Below are 17,429 nucleotides of genomic sequence, written 5' to 3'. Positions count from 1 at the left end.
GTGGGCCTCCTCCGTAGGTGTCCTGTTGCCCTGGCGGGCGGCGCCTGCAGCCTCCAGTCTCTGCTACGGGGTCCCATCCTCGGGCTCCCGTGTGGACCGTAAGCAAGGACCAAGTCAGCTAGGAAGGATGAACTTCCAGGGTTGACAAGGTGGGACAGCAAAGCTCAGGCTGGGGATGGTGGACCGTTTCTCGTCCAAGTTCCCTGAGTGGAGGCACGAAAATAAAGGACCAGAGGGGAGGAGTAAAGAAGTGGGGGGTGGGGTAGAGGTTTTAAAAAAACAAAACAAGAAGTGGGTGGGGAAAGGAGAAGAAATGACAGGCTCAGGATTGGGGCTAGGGGAGGAGATGGAGTGGAGGTGGAGGGGGTGGAATGTGGTGGCATGCGCTTGGGTTTTTGTGACATGGGATGGGAAGGGCAAGACTGGCGTAGGAGGCAGCTCCTAAGTCTGCTAGGGGAGAAGTGGAGCGGGGAGGCTTGCCAGGAGCAAGCAGTGGGAGGGTAAAGAATGGCTCATCAATATAAGAAGGGGTAATATAATTCTTAGCGCCAGAACGGAGGTTAAACGGCCCTGACGGAGTGGCATTGGCCGCCCACCTGGTCCTTGGCAGAGTTTCTGGACTCTTAGTCCAGTGCTCCTTACAGTAGGCCACGTTGTTCCCAGGGTGGTGAAGGGGGTAGGGGGTGGGGAGTGGCAGAGTGAGACGCAGCTTACTGAACACTCGCTGGTTTGGTTGGAGGGTCTGTGGTCAGGACTTAACTACAGGAAAGTGGTGTGTTGCCCTCTTCCAGCAGACCCAGGGCAGGTCCATTTCGGGACCTTCGGTGGTTTCAGCAGGGAGAGCGGGAAGTGCTTCACTCTCCACCGTTCAAAACAGACTACACAAATAAACTCCAGGGCGCGGGTCATTAGTCCGGGAACAGTGTGAGCTAATCGAGGCAAGCGTCTGCTGGGCACTGCTCATGCCAGGGGGTTTAAAAAAAGACATACTCATGCCTGATCCAAGGGCTTTTGTGGGCAGGGCAGAAATAATAAACCCAAACACGAAGTCAAACCGTGTCAGGAGTGAGGCAGGCTGTTCTAACGGGGCCAGATCTCTCCAGCTCTAGGAGATCATCGCAACCCAAAAGCGGCCAATTCCACACCGTTCCCCGGGGCCTCCATGGTGCAGAGGTGAGTGGGGGTGTTCCCTGTTAAGAGGATCAGTATCAGGGTAAAAGGCTGTCTGCTGTTTTCCCAGCTTGGTCAGTTCCATGGCTCTTTCCCGTGGCTTCAGATTCACTTGATTCCCAGCTCTTTTCCTGCCCATTTGCTCTGATAACAGCTCCCAGTGCGTGCCAGGGGCTGGTCCTTCAAGCACCCGTACTTGATGCCTGAACCCCAAGTTTTATGGGAACTTGCTTCATCGATGCGGAAACTGAGGTTCAGGGACGTTAATGATGTCCCCGAAGCTTGTGGCGGTGATGGCAGTGATGGTAGGTTATGGGGAAAGAGAGAGACTGCCGCTAAGTACATTCTAGGCACGAAATTAAATTCTTTGATGGTGAAGACTGCCTTAATAATAATAATGGCTAGCATTTATCGTGTGTCTGCTCCGTGCCATGCAAGGTTCTAAGCGCTTTAGTGCAGTTGATCTGAGAAGGACCCTGCAAGGCGATGTGGCTCTGCTCCTTTTAATGTAAGTGCTGCAGGCAGGTCAGGTCGGGACTCTGACTCCAGAGCCTGCTAATCCAAGCGATTAACATGCCAGCTTGCCGTGGAGTGACCCTGGGGTGGGTGAGGGACTGGCTGAAGGGCTGGTGGCAGGACACAGCTCTACGCCAGAGCTTTCTTCTTCAGCTCGCAGGCCGCATGTGCCAACCTACCACCAGCCCAGTTCCTTGTCTGTTTTCTCAGCACTGATTTCTTCTCATTTGTCAATATAGAAATATTTTTAACTTCTTGGTGCTGGGGTAGTTTAGGCAAATGAACACAAATAACCATTACTAGATATTTGTTAACTTGTGTCATTTGAAGCTCTGTCCTTAAAAAAACCTTTCTCTGACCAATTAACTCCATTCCCTTCGTTATGGATTAATAATCATGAGAGTTGGATATTGCTGAGTGTTCTGTAGGTCACCAGTATGGTTTGAGCAGTGGGAAAAATCTAGTAATTCCAGGCAAATTTACAGAAAGAAAGAGAAGGAAGGAGGCAGGGAGGGAAGAGATGGGTGTGTGCTGTGTGTGTGTGTGTGAGAGAGAGAGAGAGGGAGGGAGGGGGAGAGAGAGAGAGAGAGAGAGATATGACTTGACCTTAAAATAAGCTGATAAAATTGAAGATGCAGGTCAGTGTCACCTCTGAGAAGCTGCCTGCCATACACCTGGGCAGAGTTTGGTACGTCACCTCTGTTACCCAACTAGTTCTAGAAGTTTCTTAAGAGGGCTTTATTTTTCTCTGCCTGTTTACTAATTTTAGATACCTCGGTGATTCTTTTCTGATTTATCTTGCCCACTCTGGATCTGGGTTGCTCTTCACTGCTAAAATGAACATAAATGTATTTTAACTTGAGCTAAGGGGATATGTGTGTACCGCTGCCCATTTAATGAATTGGTGTGTCATCAAATAAGCATTTTCAAGTGCCTACTAAATGCAGAGCATTCTATATGGCCGGAGGAAGATAAAGTTGAAAAAGAGACCGAGATGTATTACAGGCTTTTGAAGTCAGACTCTCCCTACCACCTGAGTTCTAGTTCAGGTGCTCTCTGCTGCCTCTAGTTGGTTATAGTGGGTAAGAGCACAGATGCTTGGAACCTCTCTGCCTCAGTTTCCTTTTCCTTAAAATAGGGATACCTCTTAGGGTTGCTATATATATATTTGATGAGTTAATATATGTAAAGCACTCAGTACCAGGTGCCTGGTGGTATTTGTGCCCTGCTTCAGTGCTCTGCTGGGTAAAGCCTGAGTCTTCATAGAATTGTGGTGAGGGTGAAATAAGAGAATCCAGTGAAGTGTCGAGCGCAGCGCCAGTCAGCCGTAGCTGTGCCTCTTGCTTTGGTGTTGCTACCATCGTCATCACGGTGACGTTGGGTGGTGGCCTTGGGCCGTTCTCTGAATATCCTTGAACCTCAGTTTCCCATCTGTTCACTGTGTGATGTGGCCTGCCTTGTAAGGGAGTGAGTAGCGTAACCTTTCTGATTATGCTACGTGCCTGTGAAATGGGGAGGAAGCTGAGCCACCTCCCAGAAGCTCCTCCATCCCAGTATAAAGTGAGGGTGAGGGTGTGTGGTGGCCCAGGCACATGGGGTGCTTCCAGTTCTTTTCTTCCTTTTTTCCCTGGTGCTTAACTTCTCAGAGAGGACAGATGGCTTCCGCAGTACCCCACCAGTGCTGCCACGCCCAGAGCTGGGGTTCCTTTTCCCCTTCCCACAGGGCCAGGCAGGTTCTGTCTGAGGCTCAGCTAAACATGAGCAGGCCTGGGTTTTTAGGATCTCTGGATTCGCTTTGTAGTTAGAACAGACAAATATATGTGCATATATATATATATATATAGTATATTAATACATTTATGTATTTTAATATATTTTCTATATCTAAATATTTCTTATATATTAATATATTTATATGTATATTTCAACTTGGGAGCTGAACAGATTTGCCACAGAGAAGTCTAGATATCTTAGATATCTATGGAAACAGTCCTAATTTTAGCCTTGCCACACTTATTGCCAGTGCAGAGGTGCTGTCCTGGATCAGGGCCCTGGGAATGGGGAAGGTGAGCAGGACCTCAGGGGTCAGAATAAGTCACAAGGAGCCACCTACAAACAGGCAAACCAATGGGAGGACGTTGCAAAAATCTAAGTAGATACAAAAGCACTGGCTATGAGGAGGAAGTGGGTCTGAAGAGTGGGGTTGGGGAGATGAGCATTTATCCAAAGGCAATATTTTGAACCAAGGAATATTTCTCTCCTCCCTCTCTCACCCTACTCTGCCTGCCAAAGGCCTGCTCACTTTTAGAGCCCACGTTTCCACTTTGGAATTAGCCACACCTGTCCTGAATGCCCATCATCTTTTATAATTCTTTTGACCCACTTATTGCAGCCTGCCCAGTTTTGAGGTTAACCCATGTACCCTGTGGTTCCCCCATTTAGTTTTGAACCCCTCAGGGCTAGTCATATTCATCATGATGCCTGCCTGCTGAGCCAGCCATGGGGTGGGCACACTGAAAATGGGTAGTGCATGGAATTTGACATGACTGGCGATTTCTGATTGATGAAACCAGGGGCTCGGCCGCTGTTCAAAAAGGTCATTAAAGGCATGAGCTTAATAGAGCTTATGGGGAGCACTTTTGATGAGAAGAATCAACTTGGATGTGGGAAAGCATTTGTCTATGAAGAAGTTCTTTAAGGACAAGCCGGAGAGGTCCACAGGCAGGAGGAGGCCTCGGTGTGGTGGACGTTGGGAGCAGTTGGGCAAGGGGAGAAACGGACGGAGGAAGCACAGTCGCCCCGTTTCAGCCCTGGCCCGCCAACCAGGAAGAACGATCATAGGGTATTAAACACAGGAAGAGTGTAGTCACCGTCCAGTCTTGTGTGGTCTCAAGTGTGATGTTCATGGTCAACGTTTTTACATTAATCCTGGGTTAAGCTTTGCTTAGGGCAAGGCAAGTGACAGTAACTAACTCTTGCAGACACCGTGGATCACAGGGAACACACAGGGCCACTGGAGACCTTTATGAAGTGAGCGTCCTGCTTAACCATTTGGAAATAAGGCTTTTGCCGATGGGAGAGGTTGCTAGTCTGCTTTCTTGTGCTGAGTTTCCATATGCCTTGTTGCGTTCTTTTCAGTAAGATGAAAAGCAACGTGATTATGATAAAATGAGAAGGTGGTGTGTAAGAGGTTGAAGGGTGGGCAGTGCAGGCCGGGTTTAGCCCGCTGCTCTGAACGAGGTGGAGGTGGCACAGGTAGCCCAGGGGGCCCTGCAGATAGTGGCAGCACCTGGGACTTGAGCCGTATCTCTTGCTCCTGACTACCCATCCTGCCAGGCTGGAATGTTTCCTAGTCTTTACCGAACTCCTTAGTCTTTAGTTAGGTTACTGCATTTAATCCCACTGACAGCGTTGTGAAACAGATGTTCTTTTGCCGGTCTAAACCCAAGAGGGGAGACTCAGACTGAGGGAGATGAAGTCCCTCGCTGAGGTCTGCCCTGCGGAGAAGAAGCAGATCCTGCGATTCAACATAGCCCCACCCTGCGTTTAGCTGTGTCAGGGAGCTGCCACCCAACCAAAAGGAGCTGCTCGATTTTGGAAACAGACATATTCAGAGGCGTGGTGTCATTTGCCTCTGGTGACAGCCCTGCCCGGTGTGGAATGTAACTGGCTCTAGAATGTCCGTTGCTGAAGCCAGCAGGCAAGTCTGAAGGCCGGGTGGGAGTTTTCTGGGCAGTGGGCTGCCATGCTCTTGGATGACTGTCTGGGTCCCTCAGCTGCCCCATCCCTGATGTGGGAGTCGGGTCGCCCCTCCCTACTACCGAGAGGCCTGAGCAGCCCCAGCCCACAGGGTGAGTCAGAGCCTAGCTCGGAATAGATGCCAGAGGCCTGTCTGCAAAGGCCCTCTCCCCACAGTTGTTTGGGTTTTAAGGTTCCTGTTAAAGATGATTAAGCTTTTATGCATAACACTGTATTTGTAGACCACTTTACAATCATTTATTAGTGTCGCCCGGCAACAGCTCCATGAGTAGCCACGTCCACCATAGGGTGATTTACTCTGGATCAAGTTTACTACTTGTGCATTATCAAGCCTCTCTTCTCCACCCCTGCTTCGTTCATTCATTCCCTAGTCACTCATTCATAAGAGCACTTTTAATACTCACCTCCTGTAGGTAGCTCCATATTCGGGATTCCCTTTTCATTGCTGGGGTAGTAATTTAATATGTTGTAAAAATGGGAATGGTGGTTTCGCTATTTATGTTAACCATGCTAGCCCCTGTTTACTGAGGCTATAAGCTCCGTAAGGCAGGAACTTTGTTCATTTCTGTATCTCTAGAGTTTAGAAGAATGCCTAGCACAGAGTAGGGGCTCTATGCACATTTGGCAAAAAAGAGTGAATGAAGTGAATGTTAAGTGTTTGACCTCATGGAAGGTAATTTATATAAAATCTTTCTAATCCTTTCTTTTTAAAAAAATAATCCTGCACTGAAGTGTGCGCATGTGCCCCATTTTAGGGTGCCAGCTGATAGCTGTTTCCCATTACCCTAGGCATTATCATAAGCATTTGCATACTTGCATAACATAACCCTCATCATGACCAAATAATATACTTATTATCTCCATTTTACAGATGAGGAAGTGAGGCACAGAGAGGTTAACTAACTTATCCAAGATCACACAGTGAGGCTCCAAGCCATATCTGTTTACCTCTGTACCAGTATTGACCCTTATAACTTTCTGAGTGATAGAAAAATGCTCTTTATTGGCATTGTTCAAAATGGTAGCCACTAGCTTCATGTAATTCTTAAGTACTTGAAAGTGGCTAATGTAACCAAGGAACTGTATTTATTTTTAATTAATTCAAATTTAAATAGCTAGATGTGGACAGTCACAACCATATTCGACAGCACAGCTCTGTTCTGTGCTATTTCTAAATAATGTTAACAGCTAACACCAAGTGGCCACTGTATGTGAGAATTTTTCAAATGCTTTATAGGTAGTAATTGGTTTGAATTAATCCTTACCACCACAGATGAATTAACAAAGGCCAAAGGGTAAATACCTCCTACCACCCCCTAGGTTTTACAGCAAGAACGTGGTATAACTGGATTCTGTCCCAGGGAGAATTCTGCCTGACCTCTGAATTTAAACTCTCTTCTCATTTTTCTCCCTATTTTCCAGGTGTGTAGCCAAGGATTCCCCATGAAAACAGGATCTCATTGTTCTAATGTTTGTTATCTCCAGACGCAGCACTATCCACTATGCTCCTTAGGTATGTAGGGTGTCAGCCCTGTGCAGGCTGTGAACTCACTGTTCTCACCAAATGTCTCCATTCAAGTGGAAAATGTTTATTTACTTGTGTAGAGTTGTATCAGTGTCACTTAAAAAATGAAAAGATGCCAACATTCTTTACCAGGATGTTCTGTTACAAAAACAAACCAACCCAAACCTTCTTCCTGGTATAATGATGATCATATTTTGAGGTGGGGTTGCAAAGGAGAGAAAGTCGAGCTGAAATGATCTGTAGCCGTGCTGGATGGAACAAGTGATTGTAGCCTGTAGGCATGGTGACGTTTTTATGTCATCTGTAGATTTCACCTCACCTGGTTGTCCTCTTCTTGAGAGGAGGTGAGAATGGGTTCTGTGTCAGGCTTGGGGTTACAGAAGAGGGAGCAGGGGACAGTTGTCTAGCACAGAAACAAACAAGTGACTAAAGTTTGTTCTGTAGTAAAGGTCAGTAGTACGTTGTGATAAAAATTCATTCTAGGAAGCTAATGGAGCTCAGTGGTTGAGTGCTGGCTTTCCACATGTGGGGTCCTGGGTTCAATCCCTGGCCCCGGTACCTCAAAATAAAAATTAATCCTGATGTGCTGTGCTTGCTGGGCAGGATAGGGCTATGATTCCATGCCTGTGGCTGGTTCAGAAGCTGGGAACCTGGATCCTGGGCCAGGATTCTAGGTTAGGAGCAGAACTGGGTTAAAAGGATAGGGTCGCATGTGGAGGCAGATGGAGAGAGAGAGAGCCGTGAAAGATGAGACCAGGAACGCAGTCCAAGTACAGCCAGTGATGCTGAAACTGTGGACCATAAGCCAGGAGCGTTTTGGGTTCTGAGAATAGAAGTGGAGGAAATGTGGCCATAGGCCTCTGTGCAAAGCCTTGTTCTGAGCACTTTGATTGACCAGTTAGATCCATGTTCTTCCTGCTGCTATCTCAAGGCAACCCTGTGACTTCCAAAACCAACCCCATCTCACTGTCCATCCTTTCATCCATCCATCCACCCACCAGCCTTTGAGTCTCTTCTCTGTGTCAGGGACTGGGGACATTGTGGTGAACGAGGCCCCATCCCTGTTCTCGAGGGTTCACAGTCCTGTGTGGAGGCATGCACGCGAGCTGGTGTTCTGAAGCACTTAGCCTGTGTAGCTGTCCCCAGCAGCATGGAGCCAGCCTTCGTTTCTCCACTCCTCCCCTGTCTTTATCATGTGTGTACTTACTATCTGCATTGTGCTTTAGGGTGTGTGTTCTGTGTAGCACTTTATTGCGTCTTTATTTAAACCTACTTGAGAATAGATGCCTCTGTGTCTTCCATGGGACCCGGCTCTGTGGAGGACACTGGTAGGGCCTCCAAGATTGTTGAAGGTGAATTAGAGCCCCTTAAAGCCGGAAGGGACCTTACTGGTTATCAGTGATCTCAAGTGTGGTCTTGAGCTTCCCTCCCTCCCCAGGTTTCTCCTGTAGGCCTCTCAGGTAAGATTCACCAGGGTAGGTTTATAATAAAAGGGAAATTCCACCCCTTCCTGAAGACAGAAGCTCACTGGAGCCCATTACACCTCCACATCCTTGGCACTCTCCAGAAATATATGAGGGGTTAGTTTTAGCCGGGCTCACAGTTGTGGGATGTCGCATAATTGCTTTGTATTCAGGAAGAGCTAAAGAAAGGTGAGCATGCCTTTGGTTTCCAAGAAATCCCAGTGTGCTTTTGGTGTCTCTAGGTTAAGGAACCACAATTCAGAATATCTTTTAAACAAAAGCATCCTTACCCCACTTTTATTCCTCAAAAAATTTACTTCAGCTCAGAAAGAGTACAAGACCTGGCCCAGTGTCCTAGAAATAGGGATGGCATTGTCCAGGTATAAAAATACCTGGTGTTCCAGTCCCCAAACACCATCATGATGTAGGAGGCTATTGTGTAGGCTGAGGGCAGGGAGCCAGGAGCCCCTGTTACTCCCCAAAAGGAAGAAAGAAACCAATGTTACTAAGTGCTTACTGTGTGCCAAGTACTTTATTCATTGTATTAGTCTGTCAGAGGGGTGCTGATGCAAAGTACCAGAAATCTGTTGGCTTTTATAAAGGGTGTTATTTGGGCTAAAAGCATACAGCTACAAGACTGAAAAAAGTCGAGATCAAGGCACCATAGGAGATGCTACTCACCAAAGTCAGATACCACGTGTTGAAGCAAGATGGCTGCTGATCTTCGGCTGGTCTCTGCCTTCCCCTCGGGGCTCATGCTTTTCCTCTTGAGCTGAGGGGGGGGGCAGCCTCTTGAGGCTTTATGCTTAAGTGAAGTCTTCTCTTTCCTAGCATCGGGCTTGTTTCTTTCCGGGTCTCCTATGTCTCTTATGCTCTCTTCCCAATCTCAGCTGTAAGCTATCAGGCAAATGACTCATCTCTTCCTGGGGTGCCTCAGCTGTTTGAGCCTTCTCCTTTCTGGCATGTGGCATGATCAAAAAGGACTGAGCTTTTTCTTCCTGGTTCGGTCTGTGTGAGTGTCCATTTATACCAGACCCAGCAAGGGGGTAGGGACTCAACCTGAGTCATGTCCACTGACATGGTTGAATCAAAAGCCCAGAGCAATTTTATCCAATAATTCTAATCCAAGGCTCCTCAGCTGAATTTAATGCAGTCAAAGGGTATTACACCCAGAGGAATAGATTAGTTTACAAATATAACCTTTCTCTTTTTTGGGATTCATAAAATAATCTCACACTGTCACACTCATGCTATCTTTATCATCTCAGTTGCCCAGTGAGGCTGCATCAGTCTCCGCTTTAGAAATGAGGAAAGCAAGGCTAAGGGATGTTACATACTATTGAGTTGCACAGGTGGGACTTGAACCCTACTCTGTTGACTGCTTGACCAAACTTTCCAGCTTTTCACAGTACTGCATGGAGAGGTGGGAATCAGTGAATTCCCTGCCGAGGCCCAATATGGAAAGAACCCATTTTCTGGAACACATTCTCATAATCTTGGGCAATTCGGTGTCTGTGTTAGTTTCTCATTTGTAAAATAGTAATCATAATGCCTCATAGGGTTGATTATGAGATTATCAGGTAAAGCCTAGCACATCAAGAACATGAAGCACATGTTAGCTCTTATACATGTATAGCTATAATGGTGGTAATAATGATCATTATTGCTTCTTCTATTTTTACTTTTGGTAATAGTTTTGCCTATTGTGTTACTAGACTACCCCTTCTTTGTTAAAGGAGTTGAACTAAAAAAGATATAGGGAAGAGGATTTGGCTCAACTGATAGAGCATCTGCCTACCGCATAGGAGGTCCAGGGTTCAAACCTAGGGCCTCCTAACCTGTGTCATGAGCTGGCCCATGTGCAGTGCTCATGTGCGCAAGGAGTGCCATGCCATGCAGGGTGTCCCCTGCATAGGGGAGCCCCACGTGCAAGGTGCTCACCCCTCAAGGAGAGCCACCCTGAGCGGAAAAAGTGCAGTCCGCCCAGGAGTGGCGCTGCACACATGGAGAACTGATGCAGTGAGATGATGCACCAAAAAGAGACACAGATTCCCGGTGTCACCGACAAGAATGCGAGTGGACAAAGAACACACAGCAAACGGACAGAAAGAGCAGACAATGGGGGCGGGGGGGAAAGAGGAGAAAAATAAATTTAAAAAACTTAAAAAATAAAAATAAAAAAGATACGGCTGTCACAATAAGAGCTCCTTACAGCAAGGCGCCCACAAACGACATCAGGGTAGCCCCCAAGGACACAAAGCAGCCTGGGCTTTGAGCACAGGCCTGCTCGCCTCTGCCCAAGTGGTGCTCCCCGCCCCACACTGCCTCTCCTGTGACCCAGGTGTCCCGGCTGCCTCTCAGCTCCACCAAGCGGGCCTTGGTGAAACGGCTTCTGGCACCTGTTTCATTTAGGCCTGCTCTGAGTGAGCGTCTATCTAGTTGTGGAGGACACCAAACCTCAACACTGGACAAGTGAGACGAGAACAATAGATTGCAGCGTTACTCCAGGCAACGCAGCTGCTCAAGGCCAGGCTTGATGACTTGTTCAGTGATTGCTGGAATCCTCCTTCCCTGGGGAATTCCTCGGTATCATTCATGATACGGTTCAGATGTCACCACCCCAGTGACGCCGTCCCTAATACCACAGACTCCCCCACACCAGGTTCCCAGACAGCGTGGCGGGAGCCTGCCTTTTGTGTGCCCAGTGCTCTGCCGGGAACCTTAGGGTAGTTTCCACCATGCTTCTTACAGGATTGTGCGGCCCATCTTCTCTAGCTGTGTCTGCATTAGAAACTTCTGGTTCTCACCCATGTCCAGATCTCTTCATCTGGGGACGTTACCCTGCCCTACCCTCTCAGTTACCATGGTCAGATGGCTAATTCTGGCTGTAGCGTGATGAGTGAAAGTGCCTGCGTACCTCTAGCTAGAGCATTCATTTGCTGGTGTAAGAGCCAGGGGGCTGGAGCACAGAAGTGGGGGCCGTGTTGGGGAGTGGTACCAAAGGTGAGGTGGGCAAGGTCTTGGGGCCTCAGGATCTCTCATCCTCACAGTGAGGTGGGGAGGCTAGGCATGTCCGTGTGTCCACCTGAGGCTCAGTGAGGGTAATCACCTGTCCAAGGTCGCAGGTCTGACTAGTTCTGTGGCAGTGTGCTGCCACTCACTGTTCCTGCCCAGTGTTGTTGCTGTAAAGTGCAGGTTGAAGGGGAGGCTTGAGGGAAATACCTGGCGAAACTGCAGGGCTTGGCTCCTTTTGCAGCGGGGTGATAGCGATGATTGGCAGCCTTGAGCCTACTTGGTGGCTGCACTCAGCCGCTGAGTTAACTGAGGGGAAAAAAGTTACCTCTTATCTCTTTGCAGATGTCACTTTTCCTTTTAAGGTGGAACTTTGGTGAGAATGCCGAGACGGTGCTGTGCACTGACCTTTTCCTTTCTGCACAGATGGGAATAAAAGATGGGTGGGAAGAAAAAGAGGAGGCAGGAAAGGTATCATCACACGCTCAGGCTGAGGGGCTTTCGAGCCTCGCCCACCCTCAGGATTCCTGGGAGGAGCGTATCCTACTCCGGGAGAGCATGGGGAAGCGAGTGCTTCCCATTCGAAGGACCCTGCTGAAGGTGTGTGGATGTGCGAGCATGGGCGCGCACTTGGTGGCAGCGTGGCAGACCCACACAGCGGCCGGGGGCTGCAGGCTCCTGCTCTCACGTGGGCACGCTGTTCCAGGTCTTGAGGGCACTTGGAGCAGCTGGGTGGCCCGGTGATCTGGGCGTGTTGGCTTTGCCTCCACTTTGCCCTGGAGTTCCATGAGGCTCTTGTTGATGGGCGCTTACGTGCGCGTGCCAGATATTTCTCAGCACTCGACAAGCGTTGATCCCTTTAACAGGCCCCTCGGCTCTCGGGGCCCTGCTGCCCCACTTCACAGCTGAGGACACTGCGTTCCAGAGAGGTGGGGCCCTTCCCCACGTCACCTTTTGCCGTGGAGTAGACAAACTGTTTGGAACCAGGAGTTCTGACAGCAGAATTCTAACTGCTAGAATTGCTTCCTCCAGATGTCTAACTTCCCTGGACCGCAGCTTTATTTCTTCTTTGAAAATGAAGACAGTGAGAGAAACAAACTTTATGTGAACACCTGTTACCTGCCAGGTCCTCTATTCAGATTGTGTGCATTATCTCACCTAACACTTGTCACCTACCCCGGGGTTAGGCATCATTTTGTTGATTTTATTAATCAGTTGAGACCAAGATCACAGCTGGAATAGAACTGGACCTCCGATGTCTTTTGTGTCTGAATTTGCTCCACTGGGAGTTGAGAAAGATTTTGATATGAGAGAGAGAGACTTTCAGTGTAGGGGCCAATGAGGAACATTCTAAAAATGTTGGCTGAGGATTTTCAAGTGAGGCCCTGCTGCTTTCCTGCCTTGGCTTCCGCAGCGGCTTGGCAGGTGCTTCTAAACAGTTGTTGAAGGTGCAAGGGGGCTGGGGGGCGGTGGTGCTTGAAGTGGAAGAGCAGAGGAGGCTGACGGGAGACTCTGGATTCAGGCCCTGGACCACCTGATGGCCACACCTGGGACCGTCGCTCCACTGCCCTGGCCTGCTTGTTGTCCTGGAGGTTTCAGACACCTGCCGAGTCTGGCCCTGTCCGCGCTGCTGTCGGAGAACCTTTATGGGGCTCTTATGAAGGTGGGGGTTTCTGCGCCCATCCAGCCAGGCCTGTTTTTCTGAGTTTTCACTAGAACAGCTCTGAGGGCCGGAAGCCTTGTGGGGGACAGTTTGTATCACTAGAGGCCACAACGTGGGGCACGTTTCTAGCCTGCCAGTTGTTTCCACAGGGTGTCCTTTCTTTATCTACTGGAAGTACCCCCAGTTTCTTGGATTCTTGTAAAGCTCTTGCTGCCTGTTGCATATTTAAAAATTGCTATCTTGAGATGTGATTCTGAAATAGGTTTGAGTTTGCAAGGTGAGCTCCCTTGAGGCTAGTAGGTTTTCTTAAGCCTGGGGTTCTGGTGGGTGCTAACCGCCCCCGTGCACGGTAGAGCTGGGTTATGGCTGCACAGGCCCACTCCTGTGCGATATGCCCGAGTCTCCACCTAACAGTAATTCAGCCAAAGGGTTAATGTCCAACCCCGTCCATCATTGTTGTCTGTTTAAAATATGCACTGTTTTAATAGGAGAGCATTAATTAATAATTGCTAACATTTACATATAAACAACTATAAGAAAGATTTAAATAATGCTTCCTTCATACCTTCTCCACGTAATTAACTGCAGTTGAATGCTCAGTTCAGCATTGCCTCTTTCCGACTGCCTCATTTCTTGTAGTTGTTGTCTACTGGGGATATTTATTGCTCAGATCTCTTGAATTCTGACATTTTGGGGCTTCCTCACTGTTTTGCTGTCACAAACTCAGAATGGATTTTCTCCTGCCCTTGAGGAGAGTCTATTCTTTTGACTTCCAGCTTATAATAAAGGAGGTTTGTGAGCCGTGAGGTTAGCGCTCAGCAGCCCTGCACTCTCTCCCCTATGAACCTTGATCTTAAGGTGCTATTTTAGCCTTTCCTGCTTGCTCTTGGTGAAGCAAAATTGGAAAAGAAAATGACAGGTTCATCTGGCAGCTAACCTTAAAGGGGCCTTTCCTATTTTCCAAAACCAGTTTTAGAAATAAGTTCAGATTCATCAGTCATTTGTAAAGCACCTATTGGGTGTCAGAAAAGATGTGACGTATTTCCACTGTCATTTTATTAAATCCTTACAGAAACCTTTGCAAATCACCGTTTTTCAGCTGGGTAAATTGTACTTAAGTAACTAGCCTTCCCAGCCGAAAGGGGAAAGGGCCGGGCATTGGGATCGGCGCTGTCCTCTTCCAAGTTCAGGGCTCTGTTCTGGTTCTCCCACAGAAGAAGATGCTGTGCCTTCCTCACAGGGACCCTGAGGCGATGTCCAGCGCTCTCCTCCAGTGGAATGTTTCCGTCTTGTTCTCTTTGCTGGTGGCCGGTTGATCCCTCTTTAGCCTGCACAGGGGCTAGACAGATCTTGGAGGCTTCATTTCAGCCTCTTCAGTTGGTCTTCAAGGCCGGGAGAGGGAAGTGACTGCCTAGACTGGGGCGGTATCAGGAGGATCTTCCCGCCCCCTCCCGAGGAGGGATGTGCCGGTCTGGATGGAGAGCACCGCAGGGGAGCAAGACACCGAGAGCTGCTCCGGTCAGAGCTCGACGCACCCTTGGTGGACTCCGCACGTGGTAGACGTTTATTCCTTCCTTTAACTTCTTTCCAGGCCACAGTGCTGCTCTGGGATCTTTCCGGGGGAAGCCTGGCAGGAGCTCTCTTCCACACCCCCTGCTTTGTGCTCTGCCTGCACCCAGGCTTTCCACCCTGAACACCAGTGCTGGCTGTCTCCCCTGTCTAAGGGTGGAGGTCGTTCCTTCTGCATTCGCGTCACCCCTTGCTAGCGTGCGGCCGGGCAGCCGGGAGGTCAGTCAGCAGTGCCCGGGCCTCACCTGCTTCCCAGAATGCCCGAGGCCGAATCCTGACTCCATCTGCAATGATTTGTGTTCTCATAACCTCTTATCCCTTTGAGGTCTTACTTCAAGGATTCAGTGAGCTAAAATATGTAATGATATTTGTGTTTGTTTTATTCACTGTGGTATCCCCAGGTTGGTGCTCAATAAATATCTATTGAATGGTTGAATAAGTAAGGGATCCCTTTGCTAAACCTCATTGCATCTCTGAAAAATAAGATAATGCTATTGACTGATGATTCTTACGGGGTAGTGCTCATCAGAAAAACTTTGGGGATCTTTCCAAAAACAAGCCTTCCCCTGAAATTCTGATTCATCACGTCTTGACTAGGGCTCCAGGTGTATTCTGAAGACAGAGGTTGCAGGTGATTCTTGTGCACAGCCCTGGGTAGAGAAGACAGGGTTCTCTGGCCTCTGGGCTCCCTGGCCCGATTCTGTTTTGGACAGGTAGGGGGCAGATGGAGTGGCATGCATATCTTCAGTACCTTTTGATGCTCACTCCATTCCCCCACCTTCCACCCATCTTAAATGCCAAGGCCCATCTTGAATGCCACCTCCAGAGAGACCCCCAATCTCTCTTGAGCTGCAAAGCACCCCTTCTCCTGCTGATTGCCCCCTGGTGCTGTTTCTCTGCCTCTGTAATACCATGATCAGCTGGTACGAGGTGTCTCAGGTTTCCTTAATCAGGCTGAAAACTTGTTGAGGGTCTGATTGAACCTGAGGCCCCCACATCACCTTCCCTGGGCTCTTGTATCTTGTTGGCATCTCATATATACTAAAATATGTCAACCATAGATATATGCATAACTATCAAAAGCTAACCTCTGTGCTTTTACATGTATAAATAACAACCATCTTTCCGAGATTTCTTCTATTCTCATTTAGACCAGTAAGCCAGAATATCTTTGTTAGATTGTTCCCCCCCCCCTTTTTTTTTTAATCAGAGCTACTTGGGGAGAAAAAAGTGATTTACTCTTCCTTTGTAATTAGCCTTGATCATTAGGCCATCTTTTCAATTATGTTTTATTTTTACTTTCCTGGAATTTATCAAGTGGCCTCTTTTCTGTGAAGGTTACCCTTCAAGTGAGTAGGGTAGCTTGATTGGAGCACTGGGGGATTTGCTTTGTATTTTTTAAAAAATAAGGAACATGAGGGAGAGGGGTGATGTGAACAGGCAGTTGAAAGGGCAGCCCTTGAGCTCTATAAAAAGGGGCCTGGAAACATGCTCAGATTCTCAGAGGACAAGTATTTTGTTTTGTTTTGTTTTTTCTTTTTGTTTCTGCAGGCAACTGCTAAAGTAATTAATAGTCACTTTTATTTTAGAATTTGTTTTATATTTAACAAGGCTTCCTGACCAATCCCTTGTGGCTTGTCCTGTGTGCGCAGGACAAGGTCCTTTTTGTTTTTAAAGTATGTGAATAATTGCGTTTATCAGCTCTGGCTTTGCAGTGTGTTGGCTACTTGAATGTGATGCTCCCTTTATTTTACTTTTTAGATATAAATGAATTTCAGGATCAATTTCTGAGTGTCTTGGTAGACTCCTTAATCCCACAAAGGCAATTTAATCTTCTTGTTCATCATCTAAAAGGAGAGTCTGATGGGGCCTGTCTGGGCAGCCGACCGACTGCCTGCCTGGATGGCAATCAGTCGGGGACCTGCTGAGAGCAGTTTCACTTTTACACTTGCTTCCTCTTGTTCACAGCTAAACTGGGAGGTTTTCTTGGGGATCCTTGGAGCATTGAGAGCAAAGAGCAGTCATGGGGCATCCATCCACCCACCCACCCAGTGAATAATTAGTGCCTACTCCAGGGCAAGTTCTGGAAATACAACAGACAGCCCATGAGGTCCCTGTCCTTGTGGCCATGCTGTGGCATCAAGGTCTTTCCAACTCAACATACATGGGAAGGCATTTGGTATTTTTTTGTGTTCTTTGCTGTCTTAGGCAGACTTTTAAAGTCTCACAACTATCTATGTGGTAAGTGTTAGGGGTTCTATATATATACATACATCAGCAAATGTTATGCCAGTGTATGGTGTTTTGCATAACAATTAGAACTCTGGAATTATGCAGCCTGGGTTTGAAAATAAATTCTTCCTTTCACCATCTATGCAATGTTGAACAAGGGACTTAAACGTTGAGAACATCCTGACTTCCTTTGTTGAATGAGGATAATGGTTTAGCATATCTCTTGGGGTCACTGCAAAGTGCTTAGCAGACTGCCTGGCTGCACGTGATCAGCACCTAATAAGTTGAAATATGAAGGTACTGTAAATCTTTGCATGGGTAAGAAAGCAGAGGTTCTTTCTAGTTCCAGAGCTCACACTTTCTCTCATAAGTCTAGAGTTGTTCCTGGATTCAGTCCCAGATAGGCGAGGCTTTATGTCCAATTGATTGTAGGAAAGGCAGCTTGTGGTAGGGAATCCCTGGTTCTACCATTTAATTATTGGGCTGACTCAGACAAGTTCTTTTCAACCTCTCTGTTTTC

The 17,429-nt window shown here is 47.9% G+C and overlaps 1 protein-coding gene across 3 annotated transcripts in view; it reads left to right on the top strand.

Annotated features, from left to right (window-relative positions):
• LARGE1 (LARGE xylosyl- and glucuronyltransferase 1) overlaps window positions 1-17,429 on the top strand; it is a 588,869-nt gene that overhangs the window by 43,636 nt on the left and 527,804 nt on the right. The window contains exon 1 of one of the 3 annotated variants that reach the window (XM_058308685.2): window positions 1,055-1,173. The exons of the other annotated variants lie outside the window; for them this stretch is intronic. Coding sequence (XP_058164668.1) covers window positions 1,163-1,173 — 11 coding nt within the window. The 5' untranslated portion in view covers window positions 1,055-1,162. Of the gene's footprint in view, window positions 1-1,054; window positions 1,174-17,429 lie in introns of those variants that run through there. 3 annotated transcript variants of the gene reach the window in all.

This window comes from Dasypus novemcinctus, chromosome 12 (genome assembly GCF_030445035.2).
Source record: "Dasypus novemcinctus isolate mDasNov1 chromosome 12, mDasNov1.1.hap2, whole genome shotgun sequence".
In the NCBI taxonomy this organism is placed as follows: Eukaryota; Metazoa; Chordata; class Mammalia; order Cingulata; family Dasypodidae; genus Dasypus; species Dasypus novemcinctus.
Note: the sequence above shows the minus strand (reverse complement) of the source record. Positions and strands in the feature narration are given on the sequence as shown.